Source organism: Aspergillus mulundensis (genome assembly GCF_003369625.1).
Source record: "Aspergillus mulundensis strain DSM 5745 chromosome Unknown scaffold_2, whole genome shotgun sequence".
Taxonomy (NCBI): domain Eukaryota; kingdom Fungi; phylum Ascomycota; class Eurotiomycetes; order Eurotiales; family Aspergillaceae; genus Aspergillus; species Aspergillus mulundensis.
In genome coordinates, this window is record NW_020797890.1 from 1,343,766 (window position 1) to 1,355,333 (window position 11,568).

Sequence of the window (11,568 nt, forward strand, 5' to 3'; positions counted from 1 at the left end):
ATGATCTGGCACTTGATAGCTTAGGTTTATATCATGTGTCACCCACATCGGCTTCTTGGTACTATCTTAGTATCTTTATCCATGTTATATCCGTTCGGTTAGGGATCAACTTCAATCAAGTAAGCTGCCGCTTACTCAGTCCTCATACGTCATGCCATGGCATCACAGGTGAGGTCACAAGGCGATACTTCCGGGGTTCCGAGATGCGTACCTTGCGATATAACTCACGATAAATCTCTGGACAAGTTCCTCCCTTGCCGAGTCTTGACCATCAATAGACAATAGACCACACACATATAAAACATGCCTGACGGTGCCGCACCAAAACGCCGAGCCTCGCAGCAGCAGAAGCGCCGGCTATCGACTGAACATGCTCCAAATTCATGGGGCGGAGCAACGGCAGGAGTGCGTATTCACCTTCGCTTTATCATTAGGGAGAAACCTAACCGTCGCAGAACATCTACGGCGGATTGTCGACTGTATTCGAGAAGGACAAGGTGATCTTCGCAGTGGCTATCCGTGATGCGACCTACCTGGTGGACTTTGCGCAGGAAGAACTGCCGTTCAGCGATGGCGACAACCTGGACTCGAAGATTGGTGACCACATGATGTTCCATCTATACAAGTGGTGCGACACACATTTGGAGAAGATGATCGGACTAGCTATTCCGAAAGAGCTGGCCGACGCCTGTCCCACGATTACCTCACGTCTCTGGCTGGAGCTCGATATTATTCCATTGGTATTAGCAGATAACAGGCTTGATATCGGCAGCGACGATTCATACCATGGATTCCAGCAGTCCGAGGACTGGGATTTGAGGACTTTGGATGAGCAGGCAGAGTCCATGGCTCGGAAATGCGTTCGGTCCGTTTGATGTACCGATTCCGCCGTTCGGCACTGACGATTATAGGCTTTTCGGTCCTGAGAGTATTCCGTTACTTCAAGTTGGCCTTTCAGGTCTTGTACAGGTTGACACGGCTTTCCACGTGCGATTGACCAACAAAAAGAACTATGAAGACTCCGTGACTTCCAACACTTGGAAGGCTATTCAGTATTATGCAAATGATCTCAAAGACCGGAAGGTCAAATTGGCGTTCTTTAGCGCCACCCCGCAAGGAGGAGGAGTCGCTCTCATGAGACACGCTATGGTGCGGTTCTCTCACGCGCTAGGAACCGACATGAAATGGTAAGATCTCCATACCGGTGGCTCTTCTTCTCTGACCGGCATAGGTATGTGCCCAAGCCACGACCAGGCGTTTTCCGTATCACCAAGACGAACCACAACATTTTACAAGGTGTTTCCGCTCCCGAGGAGCGTCTGACGGATGAGAACTGGGAACAGGTTACTAGCTGGATCCACGAGAATACCGAGAGGTACTGGCTACGACCGGGAGGCCCTCTTGAGCATCCGGACAAAGGAGGCGCCGACGTCATTGTCATTGACGACCCGCAAATGCCCGCCCTCATTCCCCTGGCGAAGGAAAAAGCTCCAGACCGACCGGTTATTTTCCGAAGCCATATTCAGATCCGAAGTGACCTGGTGGACCAAGAAGGGACACCGCAGGCGGAGTGCTGGAATGCCATGTGGAAGGACATACAAAAGGCCGACGTATTCGTCAGCCATCCGGTGAAATCCTTTGTACCGAAGAACGTTCCCCGGGATATGGTAGGCTACTTGCCTGCGTCGACGGACTGGCTGGATGGCCTGAACAAGAACATGCGAAACGAGGACATAGCCTTCTACGGACGGATCTTCAACTCGTGGGCTCGAAACTCTGGAATGCCAGTCATCGACCATCCAGCAGACGAGTATATCATCCAAGTCGCCCGCTTTGACCCGTCCAAGGGTATCCCCGACGTCCTAGGGTCCTACGTGAAATTCCACAAGCGCATGCAAGAGTCCTGCCCCGAGATGCCCATTCCCAAGCTCCTGATATGCGGCCACGGCTCCGTCGACGACCCGGATGGCACGATAATCTATGATCAGGCGGTGAATTACATCGAAGAGTCGATTCCCAATCTAGCCGACGAGATCTGCGTCGTCCGCCTTGGCCCCTCTGACCAGGTCCTCAACGCACTCATGTCCAAAGCAAAGGTCGCCCTCCAACTCTCCACCCGCGAGGGCTTCGAAGTCAAGGTCTCCGAAGCTATTCACAAAGGTCGCCCGGTCATTGCTACACGGGCTGGCGGCATCCCGCTACAAGTCATCGACAAGGGCAACGGGTTCCTGGTGGATGTTGGGGACACAGATGCAGTCGCAAACCACCTCTTCGATCTGTGTACGGACAATGAGCTCTGGCAGAAGATGCACAAGTTTGCGCTGAAGCATGTGTGTGATGAGGTCAGCACGGTGGGTAACTCGCTCAACTGGCTGTATCTTGCTTCGAAGCTCTCCAAGGGAGAGGTCATCAAGCCGAATGAGCGTTGGATTAATGATATGGCTCGTGAGGAGGCGGGCATTCCGTACCAGGAGGGCGAGGACCGCCTGAAGCGGGAGCTGGAAGTGCCCAAGATGGGTTAAGGCAGTTCATGATCCTTGTTTTGTATAGCCATAGCGAGCGTTACATATCTCCACTTCATCTCAACTGTTATTGACAATAGACAATCCATTCACAAACAAAGGGGGTATAATAAATAATCTCTAAAGTCCGAACCCAAACTCCGCCCATACACATTGCCCAGCTCCACCTTACCATATCTACCGGATACTCCGATATCTCTCCCGACTCAGTCCCCCCTCTAACCCCTCAACCCCATACGCAATCGCCGTATCCCCCACAATCCTCGCCGGCTGCCCGCCCACTACACAATGGCTCGGCACCACCATCCCCGCAGGCACAACACACCCATCCAGCACCTGACACCTCTCCTTCAATATCGCCATAGACCCAATAACACAATCCTTCCCAATCGTCACATTATCCTCCACCTTCGCCGCCTCAACGACACTCCGTTCGCCCACGAACACATGGCTCCCGATATGCAGCGTCGTGTACGTGTGCACACCCCTCGTCAGCCGCGAGGGCGGACGCAGGATCGCGCTCCGTGAGATGAACGTATACCGCCCGATATTGATCGCGATGTTATTGTTGCCGGAGGAGGAGGACTGGGATTGCGAGGAGGACGAGGACGAGGAGCGGAAGAGGTCGCCGCGCACGACGGCGTCCGCCATGATGATGGATTTCCCGCCGAGTGAGATGTGGTGTGTTCCGTGGATCTGCGAGCGGCGGGAGATCTTGTTGCCGGTTTCCTTGGGGGGCGTTAGGAGGATGGAGAGGTCTTCCCAGGTGCGGAGGTCTGTTGTTGTGGGGGAGAAGGAGAAGGGTTTGCCTTTTGGGGAGAGGGAGGGGGATCCAAGAAGAGATGAGGATGGAGGTGGAAGTGTAGGTGTAGGGGAGAACATGGATGCTGTGGCCTGCGCGGGCCAGGCGAATGCCTGTGCTAGAACCATCTCCGCGGCTTGTAGGATGTGAGGGGAAGAGGCGGGAAATGGGGAGAGGAGAGGAGAGGACGCACTGTCTCAATGTATTCGCCCTTGGCTACTTTGGGCGGCATTTTGGCGGCTGGGTTGCTGAGACCTCTGTCTCAGTTCGCTCCAATGGACTGGTGAGGAACGTCAGGTAGGTTTTGGAACTGCAGGTGTTGATTGTTGACGGGGCATACAAGGGGACACCGACCGACGATGAAGCTCCAGGGCGGTGAGCTCGCAGGAGGCTTAGCGTCATTCTATGTAGGCTTGGTGGGGCTGAGATACGCTAAGCCTAGAGAAGTATAGCCTAATGCTATACTCTATTTATGTTTCTTCACAAAACACTAGCGCTATACTTGGGTCACACCTGGCTACATCAGACATGCTACATGATTGATAGGATTGGAGTCAACTGAGGTAATAAGTTTGCTACGCTAGCCTCTGCATTTGCATTGCAGCACAGGGAAAACCAAGCGGACAAAAACCTGTACCAAGGCAGATCCCCAATGACCTCCTGATCCCATCCAGATTCCAGACCTAAGATGTTTCCATCTCTACTTCGGGAGAGCCTCTCCTCCGCCTGCTTCCCCAACACCAGCAGAAAGAACTACGGCTGGGAGTACGCGAGCCTTCGGGAGAGCCTCTCTGCCGCCCGTTTCCCCACCACCAGCAGCAAGGACTAGCATTTGCGGTATGCGAGCCATGTCGACGGACGGAGCTGTAGCGACGCTGGCCAGATGATCAGTCGTAAGGTAGGAAAACGGACAGCGCTCGGGATAGAGCTGGACGGGCAAGGTTCGGACGCGAATCAGCGAGCTTACCGAGGTGATATAAATAGGTTTGACGTGAGACGAAAGAGCAGGTGGCAGTGTTGGTCTGGATGGCGAAGAGAATTAGTATTTAGCGGGGTGCAAGCAGGAGGGAAGTGCCTACTAGTTGATATCTTGTCAAAAGGTTGAAGGAAAGAAGGAACTGATGGTCGGCTCTGTCCTTATATACTGCGCGGTATCTTCCGATCGTTTCTAGGGTGCTGAGTGGTTCTGACTGCACCCACCGGATCGAGATCGTAAGAATGGTGGCTTGACCATGTTGCTATAATTCTCCAAAGCTTATCAGTACCATCCAAATGTGCGATTTCCAGTTCAGCACAAGGTTAACATGGTGTCTGGGAGAGCTAAGGCCACTGCTTGTACGTCCATACCACACCACAACATCATTGTCATTTCTAATAGATACAGCGCAGCCTCTACATTTGCATCACGGTACAGGGAAACCCAAGTGGAAAAAACCTACACCAAGGCCGGCCGACTTTCCTTTCCTCGTCAATATGACCGGCGATGTTCAAGAACCCAATCCAGTCTGCATGCCGATTCTGTTGCCCTACTTTGCAAGGGCTTCTCCGCCACCGCTTCCTCCATTACCAGCGGCAGAAGGGCCGTCCGCAGACATTTTGAAACCGAACGTGAGCTGCGATGGTCAATAGAGATGCGTCAGTTACGGACTGTTAAGCGCCCGCATGAGAGGGGGATATAGAGCTCACTTACACGAAGGGTTTTGGTAATTCAACCGGATTGGTTTAGGTCGGCTGCGTAGTGTCGGGATACTTGCTCTGGAACTGGAGAGAGAAGATTAAATGGTTAACAAGCGGGTAGGGCAGCGAAAGGACAGGGGGGAGAAGGACAGCTTACCAGGTCTTGTTGATCCTTTTGTTCGAGGGGACGGAGGTGTAGAGTAGGAGAAATGAACTGAACAAGGAAGAGGCAGTGATGCGATACACCTGACGTGACATCAGGCTGTGCTCAGTCCGTCAAGGTTCAGTGGCATTGATCATTTCATTATATGGATTATGGTACCTTACACCATGCAAACCTACTGCTGCTGAGACCACTGGACTACCACGGTACTGCAAGGAGTTCGGTTTGGCTTGGTGGACAGCCGCAGATAGATTGGGATTCATTCATTTCCCTCTCGAATAGTGGGAATAGATACATCATGAACTAGCTAGCCTCTGCATTCACAGTACCTTGCCCTTGCGGCACAGGGAAAACCGTCTGGACAAAAACCTGTACCAAGGCAGTTTGGCCATGACATCCGGCCCCAGATATCAGCAGTATCCATGCTAATGCAGTGCAGTGTCGACTGCCGCGAGGTCGCCTCTGACGACCCTACTTTGGAAGTGGCTCCCCACCTCCAGGCTGGTCGCTGCCAGCGGAGATAAGACCGGGGCCAAATGGGAGAAGAGCCATATTGGTTGGAGGATGATATGGTCAGCTTTTGATGCCGACCTCGAAGGATAGCAATACCGTTGGAAAGGTCCACCTGAATTCGAGCTGTATCTAGATAGCAGAGAGAGTTAGCGTAAGACTTGGATGCTGCAATGGACGACGTACAATATCTGTTTGAAGATATGAAGTATTTTGGATTAGTGGATGGAAAGGAAGACCGAGGTGCATTTATAGGGGGATGAGACGCATCCAATTTATGCACGTGGGGGATGAGGATATGGCGTAATTTCATTCCACACCACCTGGCTTGGGGTTGCAGTATACTGCAAGCTCAGATGGATCCTGGAAATGACATTTGCAGACGGAATGGTTCGGACTGGGCCATGGTGGCATCATGAGTAACTGCGGCTCTATAAGTTAGATAGGATGGCTTCGGAATAAGACGTCGGTAAGCTTAGACAGAGCATGGTAGAGCCACTACAACAGCATCATTTGAAGATTACTGGGAAGAGCTTGAGAAATTGTGAAAAGTGAAATGTGAGCCTCTGCATTTGCATAACAGTACAGGGAAAACCGGTGGGCAAAAACCTGTACCAAGGCTGAGATCTATACTACATGAAAGATTGCCACCCCAACATTATCTAAGATATCTCCACTACTTAGGGAGAGGCTCGCCGCCGCCAGACTTGTCAGTGCCGGCAGAAGCGAGAGCCCAGGGTGGTGCAGCCATTGTTAACTGGAGTTGCAATGATTAGTTCTGGATGATCAAGTGCGGTGGAGCAGGTGCATGGGCGAGTCAAGGGATGTGCCGGAGAACATGGAATCAAGCTGAAACTCACCTGTGGTGAGAGTGATGGTTGGCTGGTTGGCTGATGCTGAGGACAAAGTTTGGAGGGTATCAATGCAACCTAGATAGAGAGTAGAAAAGGTCAGAAACTGCATGGGAACAAAGGAGGCATGGCATACCGGTGCTTGTAGACTGGCTTTATTGATGGAAGAGAAACAGACAGAGCGGACGGCGAAGAGATTGACTTTATACCCAGGAGGATACCAGGTACTTCCTGCGTATCCTACGGCAGCCCCTCAACTTGCCTTCAAAGGAGCCCGGGGTATAGTGAAGCAGAGCGGAGTACCTACGTCTTCTTGGCCTGCATGTAATCAAGGTCCGCCTATCATAGCCGGCTTACTTGAATACCAAGACAATTGCACCTTGATTTCAGCTCCAGGGGCAACGACTCCTCAAGTCGCTGATTGGATTGGTCGTGTTAAAGATGTCGATCGACCTGGGGCAGGTCAGCAATTCGACGGTCCACGGCACATTCCATCAGTCAGCCCACTGGTTCCCCGGCAGACAACCACAAACAAACCCCATCCAACCAAATCAGATGAGCTCAATGTTATATTACCCGCAGTCAGCCCATTGAGTATGCCTATCACCCCCCCAAACCAGCCATGTCGTCCTTCAACGGCACTGAGGTGCCGGACCTGTCCAAGCGCCTACATCAAGCGACGTCTGAGATCAACCAGCTGAAGGAGGTCTTCAAGGTCCCCTCCATATCGTTTGGCGTCGTCCACCAAGGAAAGGTGATCCGGAAACAGAGCATCGGCTATCGAGATGTCGACAACCGCCTAAATGCAGACCCAGACACGATTTATCCGATCTCCTCCTGCACGAAGATGTTCACGGCCGCCGGGATTGCCCTTCTCGTCGATGAGGGGAAATTGCAATGGCAGGGCCAGGTAAGCAAGAATCTGCCCGAGTTCAATCCCCAGGGCAACCCCGCCATTGCGCTCGAATCAGATCTCATTGATCTCCTGCGGCACTCCAACGGGATGCCCGACGCGACAATGCTCACGGTTGGCCCTCGAGGCTGTCATCTTCATGATTGCGGAATTAAAGGACTCATCCCACTGTTTAATCAGCTGCCCACAGCCAACGCCGATGGACAGCGGTTCAACCGGCATTGGACATACAGCAACATGAACTTCATATTAGGGGGCGAGATCATCTCAAGGGTGAGCGGGCAGACGTATCCGGATTTCATCCGATCTCACATTCTATCCCCGCTCGGAATGACCCGGACTGTCCTTACCAAGGCCGATATCCCCGACGACAATGTCGCCTGTCAGTATACCCTGCTAAGGGACGGAACACTGAAACAACTACCGCCGAACCATTGGCCTTTCGACAAGAGCAGGCCTGACATCCCCGGGTCCGGAATGGGAAGCAGCCTCAACGACATGCTGACCTGGTGCATGGCCGTGCTCTCCGCAGAGAACGAAGAATCAGAGCTAGACAGCTCCATGCCCGAAAGACGCAAAAGCCCCTTGAAGCAAATGACCCGCCTTCGCCGTGGCTACTGGACCCGACCCCCTGAGGACCCCGACAAAAGCAACGGTGCAGCCTTCGGCATGGGCTGGATACGGATGACGCTGCCAACCTCGATGGTAGGCACATACAGCGGGAACCGATACACCCGGGATCCAAAAGGGCCGTGGAAACTGCACCTCGACCGCAACAACATCCTTGGCTTGGATTCTCCCCCGCGGGAGATGATTGGACACACTGGGGGCGCGATAGGAGGGATCGCCACTGTCTGGACATTTCCTGAGACCCAAAGCGCCGTATGTGTGCTCGTCAATGGGCGGTCCTTAGGTGACGCCAGCGACTTTGCAGCGCAGGCACTGATCCAGGCGCTGTTTGACCTAAAGCCGCAGGTAGACCTACTCTCGTGGGCAAGGAAAGAAGCCGAACTAAGCGCGAACTCTCTGACAAACGACTTGTTGACACTATGGAAGGCAAATCGGCGCGAGGCCGATCGCGAGCGAGACCCAGAGCGCTATGTTGGCGAGTACAAGGGATTTAATGACCTCTTCACGTTGAGTGTTGGCACTTCGCCCGCTTCGACACCTGATCAGGAATGCGATTCAAGGTTAACTCTCACATTCAACAACGTCGACCGCACAACCTGCGAGCTGGTCTTCTACAAACAAGACACCTACAGCGTCTTCACCGGAGACCTGGACTTGTGGATGGCCGAGTGGTTTCACTATCGAGATTACCGCCAGACGCTGCTGGAATTCGAGCTTGATGATGCTGGACTGGTGCTGGGGCTTTGGTGGATGTGGGATACAGATGAGGAGCGGGCGTGGTTTCGGCGTGGGGATGGAGGCCGTGCTGTTCTCAACTGATTGGTCTATTTCTGTGTCTAGAAGTGGCGAGACACAGTAGCATAGGTTAGGTAGTCTTAAGCCCGGGAACCGCTGGATGAATGTCATCCCAGAGACCTTTAGCTCTACTGCGTGGGAGGTGTCAACCACCATACCTTTAAGGCCATACTTCTCTAAATTGTCAAGTTGTTGCCCTGAGATAGTACAAGCTCCGGTGGCAGCGGTGATGTTCTAACCTCACCTTAGTAGTCCAGTGCCGCAGTGCCCGGCGGGCTGGCGGCTAGTACCATACCCTAATCGTAGGCATGACTATAACCCTAGCTCTACCAGACGCACGAATCAAAAGCTAGAGCGGCGGCGGATGGACCTTCCTCGCATCTTCCCTTCTCCTATCAATTTCGCTCTTGCCCTCCCTGGAACGCGAGTGCCGGCCCGGAGCTCTGGTACCTTATCTAGCCCTAACATGCCCAGGTGTACCATATGGTACGAGTACGACTGGATTGCCGGAACTAGGGTCCACGGTGTTGGAGGTAATACATGCCCCGCCTCTTGCACTTATAGCCATTAGATCGTGCACTCGTAGTCTACGTAAGTTGTTCAAGGTTTGTTGGCGCCCTGATCGGTGCCGGCAACTGTGACTCTTCCAACTCCGGCGTGTAGGTTCGTCTTGCTGTACCCCATCTCATCCCACCTGCATCTTCTTGCCCACTCCAGATCCAGATACCATGTAGACCAATTGAAAAGAACAGGTCGGTAGATACGGATTCAAAACTTCGTTCAATCCTGCCAGTAATGTAAAGCTAAATCAAACACTACTCAATTCAAACAGCCAAGCTCGCAACCCCAAACTTCCCCGTCCCCAGGTCCTCCCTGTGCAGGAACTCGTGCGGGCTCTGGTGGTCTTCGACGTACCCGACGCCGCCGACTGCTTTGTCTGCCGGGAGTATTTCCGTTAGCTAGCTGGCCTTCTGGGGTTGGACTTGGGGTCGGAGAATGGGGTGGTCTCCGATGGACTCCGATTGTGGACCTACGGTATCCAGCTAGCTTTAGGATGTCCTCTGGGAGGCGGCGGGCGATCTCTAGGGGCGTGGAGAGGACCTCTTCTTGGTCTTGGCGGAAGTAGTCTCGTTGGCTGTGGTGCGGATGATCCCATTGATTAGCGTTCAAGTCGTTACGGCACGGTGAGGAATTATAGGGAATGGATTTGGATTCGAGTCTTACCCGAAGACGGCGAATAATGTGCGCAGAGCCAAGGGGTAGTCCTTCTCGCATTTATTCTCGCCCGCGCCGTGATACGTTGCTACATGGCGTCGAGTTAGTCGAGGACGCACGGCGCTGATCAAGAATGGGGTGGTTGAAGGAGTGGGGGACTCACAGCCCAGCGTGAAAAGCGCAGAGCCGGGCTCCATCTCCGCGTATGTGCACTCCTCAAGCTTGGGCATTCGGTCTGGGCCCCACAGGTGGCTGCCGGGGATAACGGCGGTGGCCTGGAATGTGATACAGTTAATTGACCTGGGCCTGGGTAATAATGCAGAGCTGAGGGCTGCCTTACCCCATTCTTGTATGTTGTCTTAGATCCTGCAATTAGGCAGCCCACCATGGGGGTAAAGAAGGGGTTGGTCGGGTCGGGGCGAGTTTGGTAGGCGATTTGGTCCTGCAGTCGTACCCGTTAGACATATTTTAAAATTATAAATACTTGAGAAGGAGACCGTGGCTTACCCTGTGCAGGGGCTGGGGCTTTGCTCCAGGGACTAGACGGAGAGCTGCGGTTGAAGCGAGCATATAGCCGCTCTTCTGAGGGACGAGTCTGTCGCCGGTGTAGGATGAGAATTCGTCACTGAAGTTAATGACTCAGTACTATACTCGAGGCTGCTGTGGGTTGGGATCTCACTTCAGAAATTGGCCCATAATTCCCTGCCAAACGGGGAGGCGCATGATCTTGACAAGTTGATCTGGGATCTTGGAGAGAAGGGCCTGCGGATGTCAGGTATGGATGTATTGACAGCGATGACAGCAGAAACGACGTACGTAGACTCGCTGGGAGCCCTCGGGGAAGAAGTCAGGACCTAGCTCTTCATGTGTGGCCTTGGAGTCGTAGGTCTTGCGGCCTTTGAGATACGGCTCAACTGGACGGGAGACAATTAGTTGTGCTCACAATTTGAAAGCGAATGGGAGGTTTCGGCATACTCGCGTCCATGCACTCCTTCAAGAGCTGGGGCGAGAGGAAGTTGGAGACGATAACGCCGCCATCTCGCTCGATGATCTTGTAGATCTTGTCTAGAGGCTCAGAGGAGTCGATGGTGACGAGGGAAGGGGCCATTGCAGTGAGTCGAAGTGAGGTGAGGGATTAGAGATGACACAGCGATGCCAGTAGGATCTGCGTCTCATTTAAGACAACACCTGCAGCTCTTTTGCACCCGTGAGTCACAGACCACTTCCCTGTCTACGTTAGTCAACTGCGCGGCCCGAGACTTGCGTGAGACGATCATGAGGCCCCAGGTTGGAGTATCCTTGTCATTCTTATCTCCAGGGTGGACCTGCCTAGCGCATCATGATCCTACTGCGTACTGAACTTTCTCGTGGTCCAAGAGTTGCTTCTCCAACCTCCTCTCCTTATCAAAAACCCAACCATGAAGCATAAAGCTCTCTGCCAATTCAGTCTACCCCAACTCTGGGATTTGAATCCCTGTCGCTATCCGCTC

At 53.2% G+C, this 11,568-nt stretch overlaps 5 protein-coding genes across 5 annotated transcripts; 2 read left to right on the forward strand and 3 right to left on the reverse strand.

Moving 5' to 3' along the window:
* Nucleotides 1-303: 303 nt before the first annotated feature.
* On the forward strand, nt 304-2,522 carry ccg9 (putative trehalose synthase (Ccg-9); the record flags this gene model as incomplete). Its single annotated transcript, XM_026745130.1, has 4 exons — nt 304-405; nt 456-865; nt 912-1,187; nt 1,232-2,522. The coding sequence occupies 4 exons, from the start codon at nt 304-306 to the stop codon at nt 2,520-2,522; spliced, it is 2,079 nt and encodes a 692-aa protein (XP_026605996.1).
* Nucleotides 2,523-2,699: 177 nt separating this feature from the next.
* Nucleotides 2,700-3,556, reverse strand: DSM5745_03115 (dynactin subunit 5; the record flags this gene model as incomplete). Its single annotated transcript, XM_026745131.1, has 2 exons — nt 2,700-3,460; nt 3,514-3,556. 2 exons carry the CDS (start codon nt 3,554-3,556, stop codon nt 2,700-2,702), a joined length of 804 nt encoding a protein of 267 aa, XP_026605997.1.
* A 468-nt stretch (nt 3,557-4,024) lies between these two features.
* DSM5745_03116 (uncharacterized protein) lies at nt 4,025-4,919 on the reverse strand (the record flags this gene model as incomplete). The annotated part of the gene is made up of 2 exons (XM_026745132.1): nt 4,025-4,199; nt 4,855-4,919. The coding sequence occupies 2 exons, from the start codon at nt 4,917-4,919 to the stop codon at nt 4,025-4,027; spliced, it is 240 nt and encodes a 79-aa protein (XP_026605998.1).
* Nucleotides 4,920-7,147: 2,228 nt separating this feature from the next.
* On the forward strand, nt 7,148-8,887 carry DSM5745_03117 (serine hydrolase domain-containing protein; the record flags this gene model as incomplete). Its single annotated transcript, XM_026745133.1, has 1 exon — nt 7,148-8,887. One exon carries the CDS (start codon nt 7,148-7,150, stop codon nt 8,885-8,887), a length of 1,740 nt encoding a protein of 579 aa, XP_026605999.1.
* An 800-nt stretch (nt 8,888-9,687) lies between these two features.
* DSM5745_03118 (phytanoyl-CoA dioxygenase family protein) lies at nt 9,688-11,186 on the reverse strand (the record flags this gene model as incomplete). The annotated part of the gene is made up of 9 exons (XM_026745134.1): nt 9,688-9,800; nt 9,898-9,998; nt 10,088-10,166; nt 10,242-10,353; nt 10,419-10,520; nt 10,586-10,703; nt 10,758-10,840; nt 10,895-10,992; nt 11,054-11,186. 9 exons carry the CDS (start codon nt 11,184-11,186, stop codon nt 9,688-9,690), a joined length of 939 nt encoding a protein of 312 aa, XP_026606000.1.
* Nucleotides 11,187-11,568: the final 382 nt, after the last annotated feature.